This window comes from Tachyglossus aculeatus, chromosome 6, assembly GCF_015852505.1.
Source record: "Tachyglossus aculeatus isolate mTacAcu1 chromosome 6, mTacAcu1.pri, whole genome shotgun sequence".
Taxonomy (NCBI): Eukaryota; Metazoa; Chordata; class Mammalia; order Monotremata; family Tachyglossidae; genus Tachyglossus; species Tachyglossus aculeatus.
In genome coordinates this window covers 46,466,994-46,486,776 of record NC_052071.1, presented here as the reverse complement: position 1 = coordinate 46,486,776, position 19,783 = coordinate 46,466,994, and the positions used below count along the sequence as shown (strand labels likewise).

Sequence of the window (19,783 nt, the reverse complement as noted above, 5' to 3'; positions counted from 1 at the left end):
CGGTAAGCCACAGGTTAGATAAAGTTGGGCAAAGCCCCTCTCTCAATTTCCTGTTTTCTTTGAGCTGGTAAAGGAAGATCACGGTTTTCACATCTCTTTTAAAGTAATTGCTTCACTCTCAAGACAGCATTATTCCTCCTGAAATCCTTTTATCAGTAGCTCTAAAGGATACCGGAGCAGTTATTTCAGCATCTCTCCTCATTGGCCAAACATCCAAGCATTTGTCCCATCTGTGAAATCTTCACTAGGACACATCCTAGAAGGCCATGGGAAGAGAGCGACTTTTGGTTTTATTGTCTGCTGTCTGCTTCTTAGCTGGTAAGTGGAGGATTGATGACCTTTGGAGGCAGCTGGGATGAAAGTGGAATTAAGTGATAAAGTTCCTCTTCTGATATTCACAGCGATTAAGAGCTAATCGACTGTAAACTTATCCTCTAGACTGTAAGCTTTCTTTGGGTAGGGAATGTGTCTATTTTATAGTACTCTCCCAAGTGCTTGTTACAGTGCTCCACACAGTAAGCACTGCATAGATACGATTAATGAATGAGTAGTGCCCATCTGAGACGCAATTTAGACGCCAACTATTTCCACCCTCTGCTGATAGTTGCTTGCTCAACTTCAAGAGCTTGTGATTTTACTGAGAAGAGGGGCAGTGGTGCACTGCTTTCTGAAGAAAAAGTTCTCAGGAAACGGATATCTCTTACAGAAGAAAGGCTTACTTTTCTTCAAGGAGGCTCAAGGAGACTCAGTCTCCTTGTGTGGTTGATTGTATTAAGGTGTGATCTTAGTAGTACTTTGAAAATGAGGAGAGCAGTAGTCTGCCTGATCAATCAATCGTATTTATTGAGCGCTTACTGTGTGCAGAGCACTGTACTAAGCGCCTGCGAAGTACAAGTCAGCAACACATAGAGGCAGTCCCTACCCAACAGCGGGCGAAAAGGGAGGGAGTTCCAGGGTAAAACTGTTGACACCATTAACTGAGCTCATTAAGTTTGTTTTCCAATTCTTCATAGTTATAAATGTGCTCATAAATGTACAAATATTCCTTCTCCTCCTGCCTCCCTCCTCCTGTGCAAGTTTTCAAGATTGGTAATAGAGGAAAATTGATGATATTTACTGAGCACTTACTGGGTGCAGAGCACTGTACTAAACTCTTGGGAGAGTGCAAAACAACAGAGTTGGTAGACATATTCCCTGCCCACAAAGAGCTTACAGTCTAGAGTTTCATGTTTTCTGTGAGAACTTCATGTCATGGGTTCTAATTCTGGTTCTGTCACTTGTCTGCTTTGTGACCTTGAGCAAGTCACTTTACTTCTCTAGGCCTCAATTACCTCATCTGTAAAATGGAGATTGAGAAAATGAGTCCCATGTGGGTCAGGGACTGTGTCCAACCCTATCTGCTTGTATCCACCCTAATGTTTTGAACAGTGCAAAGCACATATTAAGGGCTTAACAAATACCATTATTATTGTTATTATTATTATTATGTGGGTTGCTCCCTCTTGAACTGCCTCAGTCAACGTTTTGTCCAGGATTCACGGGATATTTGCTGAAAAGCTGCATGACCTAGTGAAGAGAGCAAAAGACCTAGGAGTCTGGATTCCTAAATTCTAATCCCAGTTCTGCCCCCTCTTTTATGGTATTTGTTAAGCACTTATGATATGCCAGGCACTTTACTAAGTACTGGGGAAGATACAAGCTAATCAGGTTGGACACAGTCCATGTCCCACATGGGGCTCACAATCTTAATTCCCATTTTACGGATGAGGAAACTGAGGCACAGAGAAGTTAGGTGACTTGCCCAAGGTCACACAGCAGGCAAGTGATAGAGCCAGGCCCTTCTGACTCCCAGTCCTGTGTACTATCCACTAAGCCATGCAGCTTCTTGTGACTTGCCCATGGTGTGTGACTTTAGACAAGTCACTCAATTTCCCTGGGCTTCAGTTTCCTCATCTGTAAAATAAGAATTCAATTCCTGTTCTCCCTCCCCAAATAGGCTGTGAGCTAGATGCGGAACAGGGATTATACCTGATCTGGATGTATCTTAAAGTGCTTGACACAGAATAAGCAATTAATAAATACCACAGTTATTGTACCCTCGGGGTGACTCTCCAAACAGCACACAGATTAAGATAGGAACATTTTGCATATAGATATGTGCATTTGAACAAATCCTAGGACCCTCTAGATTTGTCTTTGTTATCAGAAAATGTGTAATACTGAAACTTAGTTTTGGAACACATCCAAAATGTTCTTCAAAATGAGAAGCTGGTCAGATCAAGAGTTAGTGACATAAGGGAAAATGGAACCACCTTCTGATTCCATATACAGTAAATGGTGCATGAACTTCAGATAATAGTTAAATGAAAAATGGAAATTCTGTTTACTCTCTCTTCAATTGATTATTTTGGCTCTTACAGAAGGTAGTCAGTTGACACTAAGAGAGTGTGGTTGACAACATGCCAACAGTCAGAAAATGAGGTGTTAAAATGAGCTCTCATTTAAATTAAATTAGATTTAAATTGTTAAATCTATTTGTTGGGTCACAACTTTTCTGTTCTTGCAGTTGTTCCCGTTAATCATGTTTTTCTACTTAATGAATTATGTTTGAATGAATTTTTAGGATCATACCTGATTTAGCTCCCAGATACTTTTTTAATTAACCCCCCCATCTCCCAAATCTCCCAATTTAAGAAAAAAAGTTTTAATTGTTTCTCAGAATTTTCACGGCCAAAATGCCCGTAAATTCATTAAAGAATCCACTCTACTTTAGCCATGGTAAACTAGTTGATTGTGTTGCGTCATTCAAATCTCACTGTTGTCTATGTAAGGTAACGTATTAAGAAATGTGATGTCGGGAGTTTGGACATTTTAAAATGTGCTATCAATATGTTTTTTTTCTAGGGACTTTCCCTTCTCTCCATTGTAAGGAGGCTTGTGCTTCCTTGGGTAACTGACACTCTCGGTCAGTTTTGGTTTGTCCCTTGGGGGAGGGTCAATTTTTCATACTTTATTATAGAGCCCTCCCTCCAAACTGGGATTCAGATATACTGCAAGCTAACTGTGGGCAGGGAATGTGCCTGCTTATTATTGGATTGTACTTTCCCAAGTGCTTAGTACAGTGCTCTGTAGACAGCAAGTCCTCAATAAATACAATTGAATAAATATGGCTTAATTTGGGATTGATGCTGGGATCCATTACCCTAAATTAAGCTGAATTCCCTTAACATTTCAGCGGGTGCCAAAAGTCAGCTCTGACCAGACCACTTGTTAATTTGGGAAGCAGCATGGCCTGGAAGATAGAGCAGGGGCCTAGGAGTCTGAGGACTGGGTTCTAATCCCGGCTCTGCCACTTGTCTGCTGTGTGACCTTGGGGAAATCACTTCACCTCTCGGGGCCTCAGTACCCCTTTCTGTAAAATGGAGATTAAAACTGTGAGCCTCATGTGGGACAGGGACTGTGTCCAAACCGATTTGCTTTTATCTACCCCAGGGCTTAGTACCGCTCCCTGTAGACTGTGAGCTTGTTGCAGGTAGGAACTATGTCTGCTGTTGTATTGTACTCTCCAAAGTGCTTAATACAGTGCTTTGCACACATTAAATACTCAATAAATAAAATTGAATAAATAAATGAATACAGTGCCTGGCGCATAGTAAGCGCTTAACAAATACCCACAACTATTGTTATTATTATTGTTTGCAGTGCTATCCATAATGGATGTTTGCAAAGACAATAGATTCTGGGACCTTACCTTACAGATTCTGTCCAATAAGAATCGGAACAATAAAAGACCACATAAAACTGAATTTTTTAAAAAATCTACCTGAAACACAGATAATCACCTCCCTATCCTAATTGCAAATGTTTAACCCACAGCTCCCGCTGCAAAAAAGCATACCTGAAATAAATTGCATATAAAATTCAAGGGAAATCACACGGAGGGAAGGCAGCTAAAAACCACCCCAAGTCCACATTCTCCTCTGCAGTTTAAAAGCTAATCCCCTGCAAAAGTAGGTGACATCAACCAAAAGGGCCATTTTTTTCTCCTCCCAATGGTAATGAGCTTCCAAAGACAATGTTGAGGGCAGGGAATGTGTTTGTTAAATTGCTATATTGTACTCTCCCAAGTGCTTAATACAGTGCTCTGCACAAAGTAAGCACTCACTAAATAGTGCTCAAATATCATGATTGAGTGATTTGGTTATAGCCTAGGTTCCAGCAAACTCAAATTCATTCAGTGTTCATCCTCTCCTGCTTTGCTGTTTTTATGAAATATGACCATCAAAGGAAGTGGTAAGTGGGAACTTTTTCTGAGAAAGAGAACCAGCTTTTTGATGGTCAATTTTTGGCTGTGTCAATGAAAGCTCCAAGCCAAGTTGGAATTGCAGATAAAGCATTTATCTGGAGAAGGATCATGACCTCATGGTTAGACCAAGGGGCTGGGAGTCAGAAGGACCTGGGTTCTAATCCTGGCGCTACCGCTTGTCTGCTGTATGACTTTGGTTAAGTCACTTCACTTCTCTGTACTTCAGTTACCACATCTGTAAAATGGGAATAAAGACTGTGATCCCTATATGAACAGTGCATGGCATAGAGAGTACAGTATAACAAGTTAAACACATTCCCTGCCCTCAACATTGTCTTTGGATGCTCATTAGCATTGGGAGGGGAAAAAAATGGCTCTTTTGGTTGATGCTACATTGCTTTGCAGAAAATTAGGTGTACTTCGCTTAAATACCATAAAAAAATTATAGGGGAGTTCAGCTTACACTGGTTTACTTAATTCCTGAAAGTGACCCCTTAATTCTACTTCATTTTTAATGAGGGAGGGTCACTATCTTTAGAATAAGTGTTCATTCCCTGGGGGTGACAGGTCCCACAAATATCTGAGCTGGGTCGCTCATCTCAGGTCTCTGACAAGACTTAGAAGCTTCCTATTAGAGCCCCAAATCCACCAATAAATCCACCAATGTTGATTACTGAGCACTTATTGTGTGCAGAGCTCTGTACTAAGCACTTTTTTGATGACATTTGTTAAGCGCTTACTACGTGCCAGGCATTGTTTCAAGCACTGGGATAGATACAAAGTAATCAGTTTGGTGTACTTCGGGAATACTTCACTTGAAACAGTCTCCTCCCATTTTGTTCTGCACTGAAGAAATGAGCAAAATGAAGTTGGGGGGAATAAAATCACTTTAAATCTAGACTGTAAGCTCATTGCAGGCAGGGGATGAGTCTACCAACTCTGTTGTATTGTGCTCCCCCAAGAGCTTAGTATCGCATTCTGCACATAGGAAACTCCAATAAATAACACTGACTGATTGATCTAATACCTCAGCCTCTTCAGAAAGCTTGTCTCATGGAGAATGGTTGCCCTAAGGGAGTTACACTGGTTGGGGGACTGGATTCATGTTTCTGGTTCCAGTCTTTCAGCTTCTTCCGCCACCTTTCCACTCTGACAATAATAACTAGTAATAATAATAGTATTTGAATTGCTTACTATGTGTCAAACACTGGGGTAAATATAGCAATCATATCAGACACAGTTCCTGTCACAGAGTCTATGGGGGAGGGAGAGTAGGTATTTAATCCTCATTTTATAAATGCGGTAACTGAGGCCCAGATACATTAAGTAACTTGCTTGAAGTCATACAGCAGGCAAGTGGCAGAGCCAGGACTGGAACTCAGGTCTTCTGAGTTCCAGTCCCGGACTCTTTCCACAGGACCACCTTTCCTACCCTTTAGAGAGTGTGAGTCACACACTATTAATATCGTCATACTATTATTAATCATCTAGCCTGTTTATAGTACCATCTATAAGGCACGGATAAGAGTACAAGAAACATATCAACTGCTGACAACCTTGTCTCACAAGCCCTCAACCATGGCATTATCTTCAACTCATCTCTCTCACTCAACCCACTTACTCAGCCAGTCGCCCAACAATAACAACTCTAGAATCCACCCTTCCTCTCCATCCACACCACTGCCACACCAGTCCAAGCACTTTTAGCCCTCCCCAGCTACTGTATCAGCCTCTTCATCTCCTGCTTCGCTCTTCTTCACTCTTCACTGCGTCACTCTTCTGTCGATTCTGTCGGCTACAGTTTAACCCAAGCTGATGCCAGGAATGAGGGTCACCAGTTACCCAAAACCCTAGTGGGTCATCATCATCATTATCATCAATGGTATTTATTGAGCACTTACTGTGTTCAGAGTATTATATCAAAGTGCTAGGGAGAGCACAGTACAACAGAATTGGTTGACAAGTTCCCTACCCGCAGTGCGTTTACAGTCTAAAATCCCAACTTTATTTATTAAGGTGCCCAAGCAGGACTGTGCCTATAGGCTGCCACTTATTAATCAATCAGTGGTATTTTTTGAGCACTTACTATGTTCAGAGCACTGTACTAAGTGCTTGGGTAAGCACAGTGGAATTAGCAGAAATGTTCCCTGCCCATAACTTGCTTACAGCTTAGAGGGGGAGACAGACATTAATATAAATACATAATTTATAACATTATTTAGAGATATGTATATAAGTGCTGTGGAGTTGGGGGTGGGGTGTTATGGCTTTCTCTACTCTCCCCTCTCCTGCCAATAATGCAAATTTGTTTTCAATTGGTTTCTCTCGTGAAGAAGTCATGATGGACCAGTTGCTTATGGAAATTCATGGAGCCCTGAATACTTCAGTGCTTCTGCCTGGACAGGATATTGCTCTATCATCTGTCTTCAGTGTAGAATGGAGAATCAAGCTGTCCCAAGAGGTCTTGATCCTGTCCTTCTCTCCCTCATCCAAGAACTCCTACACTAATGCAGCTTACCAGCAGCGTATTTCCTTCTCTCCCACCAACTTCTCCCTCCAGTTTCACAATTTGCAGTGCACAGATGAAGGATTCTATACCTTGGCCATTCAGCTCCAAGAGAAGTTTCAAGTGAACAACTACAGGACTCGGCTCACAGTGAGCAGTAAGTGTCCCTTGGCACTTCAACCCACCCCTGATCTCTGCCTAGCAACATTAAAGCAAATCTTACTCCACAGGGGAAGGACAGTCTGAGGTGGGGAGGGAGGGTAATCTTCAGGGCTGGAAATGAGCTTTAATGACAAATTCAAATATTCAACCAGAGCTGAGAACTTAGCATCCAGGTGGGAGGTTGAAAGTACCTTTCATTCATTCATTCAATCATATCTACTGAGCGCTTTCTGTGTGAACAGCACTGTACTAAGCTCTTGGGAGAGAACAAAATAACAATAAATGGATGCATTCCCTGCCCACAGTAAGCTTCAGGCTCTTGGGAGAGAACATTATAACAATAAACAGACACTTTCCCTGCTACAGTGAGTTTACAGTTTAGAGGGGAAGACAGACATAATATAAATTACCAGGCAGGGAAAGGCAACGTTTACCTTAATGAATGCAACCCCTACCCTCTCTGCAGTAGTTAATGCCCTGGCAAGGAATATGTCTACCATTTCTGTAGCATTGTTCTCTCGTAAGCGCTTAGTACAGTGCTCTGCACTCAGTAAGCAATCAATAAATATCACTGATGATGATTACAATTGCACAGCCAAAGAGAGGAGGCTATAAAATCCCATACTTACACTTTTTTTCCCCCTCAATTGTGAGCAATCAAAATAAGTGTTGGGAATTTGGGGACTAAGGGAGGAGGGTGAAGTGGAGGGAAGAAAGACCACTGTAGGTGCCGGTAGTGGGGCTGAAGCAGCAGCCCCATGATATAATAATAATAATGATGGTATTTATGAAGCACTTACTTTGTGCAAAGCATTATTCTAAGGGCTTGGGGGATACAAGGTGATCAGATTGTCCCACGTGGGGCTCACAGTCTTGATCCCCATTTTACAGATGAGGGAACTGAGGCACAGAGAAGCTAAGTGACTCCCCCAAAGTCACACAGCTGACAATTGGCAGAGCCGGGAATATGAATAAGCAATCTGATACAGTATAGTCCTGGGAGTCAGAAGGATCTGGGTTCTAATTCCAGCCCTACCACTTGTCTGCTATGTGAGCTTGGGCAAATCACTTCACTTCTCTTTGCCTCAGTTACCTCACCTGTAAAATGGGGATGAAGACTGTTAGCCCCAGGTATGGCAGGGACTGCATCCTACCTGATAACTTTGTATCTACCCCAGTGTTTAGAACAGTGCTTAGCACATAGTAAAGCACTTAAATACCATCATTATTATTGTTATTACTGGCACTGATTAAGCAGCATTTGTTAAATTAGCCAGTTAGTGACATTTATTGAGTGCTTACTATGTACAAAGCACTGTACTAAGAACATAGGAGAGTACAACAGAATTAGCAGAATTGTTACCTGCCCATAATGAGCTTACAGTCTAGAGGGGGAGATAGACTTTAATATAATTGAATAATTTATAATATACCTTCCTAAAATGGGAGGTTTTTAACTGCAAAGATGCTAGTCAAAATATGCTGTCTCTGTCATATTTATGGCCCTGGAATATTTGTGTTCTTGTAGTTCTTTGTATTAAAGTCTGCTTTTAATGTACATATATACTTTTTTCATTTAAAGAAAGTTCTGCATTAGCCACTGTTCATCAACTGCTCAGTCTGGAGGGGACAGAGCTTTTCTCTTTGAGTCTTTCCTCTCTTCTAGGCTCATTTTGCCTTTCTCTAGCATTCATAAGAGTTCAAAACCATTCCTCTCTCTTGGGCTTTTGGCTAGATGAGTACAATTGCTGAGCAACTGACCTCTTCAGAAAGAATCAAATTGATCAGAGTGGAAAACACCAGAGGAGGTAGGGAAAATGAAGGGAAACAGAGAGAAGACTCTCCTTCCAAGCTGAGAGCAGAGAATTAGCTCATTCGTTTCTGGAACTTACTTGGAGGCTTGGGACATAGCCAGCAACAATCAATTAAATCAGTGATAGGTATTAAGCAGTTATTGTGCACAGAGCACTCTTCTAAGTACTTGGGAGAGTATAATAGAACAGAGTTAGTGGACACATTCCTTGCTATGTCTGTTGCCTGTAAGTAATTTGGAAGTACAATTTGTACAGTTGAGCAATTTCTAGGCTTCACAGTGTCTGTTTTCATATTCTCTCCTTGTTCAGACACTTTGACTTTTAATGCAAAATCCTCTGAATGGAAATGTGATCTATTTGGTTCCCAACATCATCACTAATGATCAACAAGATGGGGAGAGTTAGTCGAGAGGTAGGGTAAGGTCTTCTCTCCTCTGAATATGTGCTTCCTGACCCAGGGAGGAAAACGAATACAATTGCCTAAGGGATTCTAGAAAAAAAGATTTATGTTCTTAGGCAAGAAGCAGTTCACAATGGATCCTTAAGGAGACAAGTCAGGGTTGTTAGTTCCTACCTGTGAACATGAATGACCAGGACTGTTACCATTACACTAAGCATCCGACTCCACCATCACAGAACTTTTTTAGGTATTTGTTAAGCACTTACTATGTGCTAGGTACTGTGTTAAGCACTGGGGTAGATATAAGCTAATCAAGTTGGACACAGTCCAAGTCCCACATGGCGCTCGCAGTCTTAATCCACATTTTACAATTGAGGTAACTGAGGCACAGAGAAGTTAAGTGACTTGTCCATGGTTACACAGCAGACAAGTGGTAAAGCAGGGATTAGAGCCCAGGTCCTTGTAACTCCCAGGCCTGTGCTCTATCCACTAGACCAGGCTGCTTCTCAACACTGGGCTAGATGGTCACTGCTTTGAACCTGCAGTGGCCTTGCTTATAGACTTATAGCCCTTTGGTACTTTTGTCTTGAGTAATGAAACTCCAAATCAAACGTACCAGCTTTCTTAACACTCAATCCTGACAGAAGGTACTTATTTTATAAGTGTAGGCTGCTGTTTTCTTAGAAAAGAGAGTTCCACTAGCATTTTTTCCTCCCACACTTTGTGTACACTGTCGGCTCAGCTATTGGGTGGGGCATCTCACTTTCCCAGAATAACTAACTGAGAGTTGGAGAAATTCCCCATGGCACCGTTTCATCACTTGGACATGTTTCAGAGTATTTTTTAGTCAAGATTTTATTTATAGTAATCAGGCCATCTAAAATCACTTTTAAAAAATGACTTATTCAGCCTTTGCAAACTCCAGGCCTCAAAAGGATGAACCATACCTCATTTCTTCATTAGTCAAAAAGCACACAGGGTCCCTGCTCTGGACTCATTTTTTCCAGTGAGCTCAGTCACCTTCACCAGTCAATGTAGTTGAATGGGGAATGACCTGGGCACTGGGCATTTTCTCTGTGTCTTTACGATAGTCCAGTGTCAACCCTGCTACCTAATTGCATGAGTGAGAAAAACCCGTTGGAATTTGAGTTTTTTCAGGTCAGCATGGGGTGGGAGCATAAGGAGAGCTGGGGGAAAGGAGGGGAGAGAGAGCGGGAGAGAGGAAGATAAAAGCAGTGTAGCATAGTGAATAGAGCACAGGCCTGTGAGCCAGAAAAACCTGAGTTCTAATCTTGGCTCCTCTATGCATCTGCTGTGTGACCTTGGGCAAATCAATTCACTTCTCTGTGCCTCAGTTACCTCATGTGCAAATCAATCGATTGTATTTATTGAATGTTTACTATGTGTAGAACATTGCATTATTTGGGAGAGTACACTACAACAGAATTAGCAGGCATGCTCCTTGCCCATAATGAGCTTAGAGTACAGAGGGGGAGACAGATATTGATATGAATAAATAATATTATATAAATGAAGTTTGAAATTGTGAGCCCCAGATGGGACATGGACTGTGTCCAATCTAATTACCTTATATCTACCCCAGTGTTTAGTACAGTTTTTGGCACATAGTAAGCATTTTATAAATAGCTTAAAACAGAGAGAGTAAGAAGGAGAGAAAGATAGATTGAGAGAAAGAGAGAAAGAGAGGGAGAGGGAGGAAGAAAAAATGAGGAAGAGAGAATGATAGAATAGGAGAGAGAGGAAGATAGAGATAGGGGAAAGAGAGGAAGAGATGGAGGAGAGTGGAGTGAAGAAGGGTAGGAGAGAGAAGATGAGAAAAAGAAAGCAAGAAAGAGAATGAGAACCTAGCACTCTGCAGAGCACAACCTGATCTTTGAACAGTTCTGAGCCCCGATCTTCAGATCCCTCAGAAACCATGTTCTGAAATTAATGATGCTTTGAAATCAGTTGAAAATGGTGGGAAAAAATATGAACTGCTCATATGCTAAGACTTAAATGTGAGTTTCTAAGTCTTCTTCACACAAGTGAATCTACACTGGAACCAACTACCAAAGAAGCATACAGAACAGACTCACTGTATAATAACAGTACTGCTCCCACTGATCACTGGTCACTATTCATTGGATCTTTCTCTATGTAAGGGCTGCAGGACTGAGCCTCTTTGCAGTATGTCTACCTTCAGGATAGAGTATGGGCCTGAGAGTCAGAAGGTCATGAGTTCTAATCCTGGCTTTACCACTTGCCTGCTGTATGGCTTTAATAATAATAATGATGGTATTTAAGTGCTTACTATGTGCCAAGCACTGTTCTAAGCTCTGGGGTAGATACAAGGTAATCAGGTTGTCCCAAGTGAGGCTCACAGTCTTAATCCCCATTTTACAGATGAGGGAACTGAGGCACAGAGAAGTTAAGTGACTTGCCCAAAGTCACACAGCTGACAAGTGACAGAGCCGGGGTTAGAACACATAACCTCTGACTCCTAAGCCCGTGCTCTTTCCACTAAACTACGTTGCTTCTCTTAGGCAAGTCACTTCACTTCCCTGTGCCTCAGTTACCTCATCTGTAAAATGGGGATTGAGACTGTGAGCACCATGTGGGACAGGGACTATGTCCAACCTGATTACCTTGTATACACCCCAGCACTTAGTACAGCACTTGGTACAGAGTAAGTGCTTAAATACCACAATTGTTATTGTTATTACCATTGGTCTTTCACTTAATGTCTGGAAGAAAGACTCCTGTGGACTGGGGTTGGGGAGGAAGGAGAGAGGCCAGGTGGATGCGTGGGTAGGAATGCCTGCCATTGGCTAACTCCACCTTTCTCACTTCTCTGCAACCACTTGTGGTCGCACCCTAGTTCCAGATCAATGGATGGGATAGATTACTGGTGATAGTTGCACAGCGACTGACGTGAAAGGGGCACTACTGATAGAAATGTTGTCATTCCAAGCCTCACTGCAGTTCCTGCAGTGCCCTGCACACCCCAGTGGGTTTTTCAGTAAACTGAGCTACCCTTTATGTGTGGTCCTTCATTGTAACCAACAGTATGGAAGAAGGATCTCCTGTTGTTTGCCTTATATCTACTACCTTCAGGCCCTCATTCCTGTCCGCAGCCATTTCATCCTACAAAAATATCTGTTTCCCTAAAGGTCTACTGCTCTCAATGGAAGGCTGATCTTCCTGGCCCACAGACTTGTTCTGAGCTCGTTGTGGGCCGGGAATGTCACTGTTTATTTTTGTATTGTACTTCCTCAAGTGCTTAGTGCAGTGCTCTGCACACAATAAACACTTAATATGATTGAATGAATGAACCAAAATATGGTTTCCTCATGTTAAAGGACTGAAATTAACCCTAACAGACCCCAGCATGGCTTACTGGAAAGAGCACAGGATTGGTAGAAAAGCTACTTTGGTTTCTATTAATCAATCAGTGGTATTTATTGAACTTTTACTGGGTGCAAAGCACTGTACTAAATGCTCGGGAAAGTTCTATACAGCATTCATTCATTCATTCAATCATATTTATTGAGTGCTTACTGTGTCCAGAGCACTGTACTAAGCACTTAGGAAGTACAAGTTGGCAACATATAGAGACGGTCCCTACCCAACAACAGGCTCACAAACAGGGGAGACAGACAACAAAACAAAATATGTGGACAGGTGTCAAGTCATCTGAACAAATAGAATTAAAGCTAAATGCACATCATTAACAAAAAATTGGTAGGTGTGGTCCCTGCCCACAAGTAGTTTATAGTATGCAAGGGAAGACAGACACTAAAATGGGTTCTAATCCTAGCTCCACCAGTGTGGCCTATGTGACCTTGGGTTAGTCACTTACTTGCTTGGGCCTTAGTTTCCTCATGTGTAAAATGGGGTTAAGATCCCTGTTCTCCCGACTCCATAAACTGTGAACCCTGTGTGGGACAGGGACTGTGTCTGATTGCATTATTTTTACACCATAATTCTTGGCACCTAACAAGCACTTAATAAATACCTTAACTAACCCAGCCACTCTACTAAATGCCTGGCAAATGTAGCAGAGAGTAGTAGATTCCCGGGATTTTCAATTTTCTATATTTCCAGGGTTTTGAATGAGTCCTCTAATCAATGAATAGTATTTATTCAACCCCTTTGTGCAGAGCAACATACTAAGTACTGGAGAGAGTGCCAAAATAAGAAAACGTGATCCTTGCCTTCAGGGAGTTTATTAACCTGTAAGCTTCTTTTAGGCAAGTGAGTACCAACTCTGTCATATTGACTAGAACATTGCTCTGCATACTGTAGAGGGGAGATGGACAAAAAATAATTTACAAAGAGGAGGAAGAGGAGGATGGAAAACTGATTTGTGAATGAATAAGTGCTTAATTAGTCAAGTCAACAATATATACCAAGGTGTTTTGGGTGGTTTTGTATGCAAAAGTGTGGAGGCATTGAGAGTGTAGTTGGATGGGTATGAACAGGGGAAAAAAAAATTGAGGAGTGCCTCTTGGAGGAAGTGGGTTTTCAGAAAGGCATTGAAATGGAAGGAGGAGGGAGGGAGTAAATGGTGGGAGTTGGAGAGCTGAAAATGAGGCAAAGTGAGTGGATTAACTTGAGAGAAATGAAGAGTGTGAGCTGGGGTGTAGTGGGAGAAGAGTGTGGATAAGTTAGTGGGAGATAATGCTCTCCCTCTAAGCTGTAAGCCCCTTTTGGGCAGGGAACATATCTACCAACTCTACTGCATTGTGCTCTCTCAAGAGCTCAGTACAATGCTCTGCAAAAAGCAAGTGCCCAACAAGTATTACTGATAGATTGGGAGCTAATTAAGTGCCTTAATGCCTAGGGTGGAACTTTCATTTGATGCAGGCAGGAATCTGCACCTTTTGGGTGTCATATGTGTGTCCTCTTCCCTGTTCCCAGGGGCCCGTATGTGACTTCCAAGTCAGGGATATGGGACCCAAGAGTACTAGCCTTGGAGATGGCTAAGGGCAATGGAATTCCTGGTTTGAAAGGCAATGGAATTCAGGAGCCAAAGGACAAGTAGCCACTTCTAAATAGCAAGCAAAAGCCACAGCTCCAGAACTGGTCTCTACCTCAACCCAGTATCTCTGCCCCCTTGGAAACAATGCCCAAAATCCTTTTCTTGTAGTTGTTTAATGTCTATATGTTTAGGAGTTCCTTTAACATCAAGGTCTGTTTCTTGTTTTTACTCTGTCTCAACATTACCAGTATAGGATAGAGCTCTACTATGGGCGCCCTGCATGTTGACTGACTCTGAGGAATAAGTCACTAAGCCTGGACTCCTTCAAATTGGGAAGGGTAATGGGGTAAGGTGTCCTAATAACAATGATGGTATTGGGTAAGCGCTTACGATGTGCCAAGCACTGTTGTAATCTAAGGGTGAAGCGAGCAAAGGCAGTTTTGGTAGTCTTGCCTAACTGGGCTTCAAGCTTTCTAGGGAGCTATGTCGTTGTTAATTGTTTTTATTGTATTTATCCTATTTCTCCTCTCTCAATCCATCTGCTGCCCATTCCCTCCCCTCCCCCTTTTACTTTTGAGTCCTCTGTTGACGAGGGACTGTGGTTGAATTATATCTTTGTGGCTTCCCCAGTTCTTGGTATAGTGTTTGCCCCAAAGTAAAAAATACTGCTAATACTATAAGTTTTCCCATGGTTAGAGAAGCAGTGTGGCCCCGAGGATAGAGTACAGGCCTGGGAGTCAGAAGGTTATGGGTTCTAATTCTGGCTCTGCCATTTTTCTGCTGTGTGACTTAGGGCAAGTCACTTCACTTCTCTGTACCTCAGTTACTTCAGATGTAAAATGGGGATTAAGAGTGAGAGGTCCACATGAGACAGGGACTGTGTCCGATCTGATTTGCTTGAAAACACTCCAGCACTTAGAACAGTGGCTGGCACATAGTAAACCTTAACAAATGCTGTAACTATTATTATTATTATTAAGAGGTGGTGTGTAGTCAGCGAGAGAGGAGACTTTTCCCTCTGGCCTCACACTAGTGAGTTTTGAGGATAAATGCACAATAAAAGTGGCTGCCTGTCATCCTACGAATCAAACAAAATCTCCTCACTCTCAGCTTCAAGGCTCTCCATCACCTCGCCTCCTCCTATCTCACCTCCCTTCTCTACTTCTAAAGCCCAGCCCGCACCCTCCACTCCTCTGCTGCTAACCTCCTCACTGTACCTCGTTCTCGCCTGTCCCGCTGTCGACCCCCGGCCCACATCCTTCCCCTGGCCTGGAATTCCCTTGCTCCCCATGTCCACCAAGCTGGCTCTCTTCCTCCCTTCAAAGCCCTACTGAGAGCTCACCTCCTCCAGGAGGCCTTCCCAGACTGAGCCCCCTCCTTCCTCTCCTCCTCCCCATCCCCCGCCCTACCTCTTTCCCCTCCCCACAGCACTTGTATATATTTGTACAGATTTATTACTCTATTTTACTTGTACATATTTACTACTCTGTTTTTACTAATGATGTGCATATAACTATAATTCTATTTATTCTGACGGTTTTGACACCTGTCTACATGTTTTATTTTGTTGTCTGTCTCCCCCTTCTAGACTGTGAGCCCGTTGTTGGGTAGGGACTGTTTCTATATGTTGCCGACTTCTACTTCCCAAGGGCTTAGTACAGTGTTCAGCACACAGTCAGCGCTCAAGAAATATGATTGAATGAATGAATAAAATTAATTGGGAGTACCTCCATACCTCCAGCTATTTTTCAATCACCTTTCCACTAAGGACCTCACAGAGAAGTCAAACCACACTGTCTACTTTTCCCCCTCCTCATTCCCACTCCATGGTTGAGTCATTTTGGTTGGGATTAGGAGTTCAAGTTTCTCTGTGACTCAGTAGGGGGAGAGGCCTAAGAAAAGTCTATGGACCAGTCCCCCAAACCACTTCCAGCCTAGTCTGATAGCACCTTTTCTGGTTTCAGTCCCAATTTCCTCTGTGCTCATCATAGCCAGTGAGGTGTCTCCGAGGGCTGGGGCCAACATCACCCTGAGGTGCTTGGCAGCAGCAGGAAGCCCCGTGATCTACTCTTGGCAGAGGGTCCACCAGACATTGCTTCCTGGGAATCGTTCCATCCTGTCCCAGGACAACTCCACCCTGACCCTTCTAGATGTCCAGCTGTGCGATGAGGGGAAATATCGGTGCCTGGCAGAGAACGCCATCAGTGTGGAGTTTGAAGAATTCACCTTAAAGCTGAATGGTAAGAGCTGTAGGGGCATTAGGAGATCTCTAATAACAGTGTGTCCCTGGGAGAGGAGGGAGGGGGAAGGGGGGAGAGGCGAGAGGGGATGAGAGAGAGAGATGGTTCTGGGGAGAGAGAGAGAGAGAGAGAGATGGAAAGATGGAGAGAGGGATGAAGAGAAAGATGGAGAGAGACAGAGACAGAGAGAAAAGTGGAGAGAGAGATGGAGAGATAGAAAGCGAGAGATAGATTGAAAGATGGAAAGAGAGAAAGTGAGAGAGATTGAGAGAGATATAGAGGTTGAGAGAGACAGAGATATAAAGAGGTAGAGATTTATTTATTCATTCAATCATATTTATTGAGCGCTTACTGTGTGCAGAGCACTGTACTGAGCACTTGGGAAGTACAAATCAGCAACGTATAGAGATTGTCCCTACCCAGCAACAGGAGAGAGAGAGAGAGGTAGAGATGGAGGTAGAAAGGTAGAGATGGAAAAAGAGGGGTAGAGATGGAGAAAGAGAGGTTGAGATGGAGAGAGAGATGGAGAGAGAGATTGAGAGAGAGAGAGAGATTGAGTGAGAAAGACAGACAGAGACATGGCTTATTCAAGTTGTCTGGAGAGAAGGGAGATCTGAGGGTGGAGTAGAATGGGAGTCTGGAATTCCCCCAAATAATAATAATAATAATAATAATAATGGCATTTATTAAGCGCTTACTATGTGCAAAGCACTGTTCTAAGTATTGGGGAGGTTACAAGGTGATCAGGTTGTCCCACGGGGGGCTCACAGTCTTAATCCCCATTTTACAGATGAGGTAACTGAGGCCCAGAGAATTGAAGTGACTTGCCCAAAGTCACACAGCTTACACTTGGCAGAGCCGGGATTCGAACCCATGACCCCTGACTCCAAAGCCCGTGCTCTTTCCACTGAGCCACGCTATTTTCTCCAGGACCCAGAACCCTTCCTACATTCCTTCCCTCTCCCAGCCCCTGAATTTCCTCCCCAGCTTCTCTAAGGGATAGAGATCTTCCTTATGCTGAATAAAGGGTGAGTGGATGGGGAGAGTTGTAAATTCCAGGTGTGGAGCAAGCATATCCCTATGCTAACTTCTCCCTTCATTATGGGACTGATAAGAATGTATAGTCCCACTCAGGAATTCACATAAGGCACCGAGCAGCTGTTTATGATGGTCCTTTCTGATAGTTTGAGAACTGCACTTTGGACCCACAGGCCAGTTTCTGACAACTCTACCTAGCCCCATGTAATTATTTTATTATCCTTATTATTAATAATAAGAATTGATGTATTTGCTAAGCACTTACTATATGCCCAGCACTGTTCTAAGTGCTGGGGTAAATACAAGATAATCAGACTGGACACAGTCCCTGTCCTCCATGGGGCTCATAGTCTCAAGCCTCATATTACAGATGAAGTAACTGAGTTACAGGGATGTTATATCACTTGCCCAAGTTCACACAGCAGGTAAGTGGCAGAGTCAGGATTAGAATCCAGGTCTTCTGACTCCCACGCCTGTGCTCTATCCACTAGTCGACATAGCTTCCACCTCAACCATATGTCTTAGAACCATCTCAGCACTTAGAACAGTGCTGTGCACATAGTAAGTGCTTAACAAATGCCATTATTATTATTATTATTTGTCAGAGCACTCCCAGACTTCCTCGGGAAGTGGGGTGAGCATTAGCTAATCCACCAATTGGCAGAGTCCAAAAAGGCCCATACCCACCTGGCTCCTCCCCACAGGATAGAGGTGAAGTTATTTTCTCTACTAACCAGCTCCTGTTATTTTTTATGTTCTCCTCCCTCCCCCAATCAGGTGCTTCTTCTTGCCCAACTTCCAGCTATGTCAACTACTTTGGATACCCTGGCTACCTTGGCTACATTCTGCTCATAGTCTATCTCATCAAGATGGCAAAAAAAATCAAGACCAGGCTTTTGGCAACCCAGACAGGTACAGATTCATTCATTCAATCGTATTTATTGAACGCTTACTGTGTGCAGAGCACTGTACTAAGCACGTGATACCCAGGCAAGCAGTGAGAGGGGAGGCTACCCAGGGAGTCTGTTTCTAGGAAACTATTACATCACTGTGGGAAGGGAATGTATCTGTTTATTGTTATATTGTACTCTCCTAAGTGCTTAGTACAGTGCTCTGCACACAGTGAACACTCAATAAATATGATCGATTGATTAATTTGTGCCAATAAGAGGAAGGGATTTATAGAAGGGTCTTGAAAATGGGAAGAACAGTGGCCTGGCACATTTGTGAGAAAAGGGATTCCAGGCTGGTGAAACAGGGTGAGCTAAAGGAACAGAGTTGGGAGAGTTTTTTTTTTTTTTTAATGCCGTGGTTGAACAACCTAGGCTGTGGTACAATGTGTCCTGAGATTTGCTCCTCAAGACCTATCACTTTGCCTAGCTCCCAGAGAGTTGCATTCAGAACATAGATCCTGGGAACAGAGACAAAGGCTCAAGAAGCAGCCCCAGTCAAGTGTTTGGGCACTGAAGGTGCAGTTTTATCCTGAACCCTAAACAAACCTGCACCAGACCTTTAAAATTCCCCCCTTCCTTCCACCCACCCCCAAAACAGCATCTTGAATACATTTTCCCCAGGTTTAGCACCAACTCATCTTCCAGTGCTAAACATTTTGTCCAGCCAATGACCTCCCTAACTTCCAATATCAGGGAGCAGGGGGGATTATGAGGATTGGGAAAGCTTTGGGACCCTCTGAGATCAGGGTCTGCTTGACATTGTTAATAATCTAATCCTTGATGTTTCACATCTCCTTCCTAAGCAGAGTCTACTTATGAAAACATGCGTTCAACTCAGCCAACCCTTTCAAGACCTCAGCATTCATAATTTTTCCCAGACTGCAAATGAGTGGAAGAAGAAGGCCTGCCAGATTTAGAAAAGGGGTCTTGCTCCTTGCAAAGTGCGTGTTCTTCTTTCTTACATTCCAATTACCTGAGGTTACCCAGGAAGACGAAGAGAGGTGCCAGTTACAGGATGCAAGAGAATGGAAACTCCTGGAAGGCAGGAATGGCATCATCATTGTCATGAGCTAATATTTATTAAGGTTTTTTTGATTTATCTAATCAATAAATACACAATTCCTCATGGGAACATAAAAGACCTTTCAGAAGAGCCAGGTAAAAGTGCCAAGTCACTGACAAACACAATACCATTATTTAAAAATGCCTGTTTTTCTTTTTTTACATCTCATTTATTTTTGTCTCCCTCAGGTTGGGACAAGATGGCAGGGGTGAGGTACAGATATCTGAAGTGAAAACACAGAGGGGGTGGATGGGATGAGAATCAATCAATTGTATTTATTGAGCGCTTACTGAGTGCAGAGCACTGTACTAAGCACTTGG

The 19,783-nt window shown here is 42.9% G+C and overlaps 1 protein-coding gene across 1 annotated transcript; it reads left to right on the top strand.

Moving 5' to 3' along the window:
* Positions 1 to 266: 266 nt before the first annotated feature.
* Positions 267 to 19,474, top strand: LOC119929603 (hepatocyte cell adhesion molecule-like). The gene is given in 8 exon segments (XM_038747780.1): positions 267 to 318; positions 6,640 to 6,969; positions 16,134 to 16,409; positions 17,818 to 17,861; positions 17,863 to 17,872; positions 18,225 to 18,359; positions 18,424 to 18,497; positions 19,379 to 19,474. Coding segments are annotated over 8 exon segments (1,017 nt in total).
* The last annotated feature ends 309 nt before the right edge of the window (positions 19,475 to 19,783 follow it).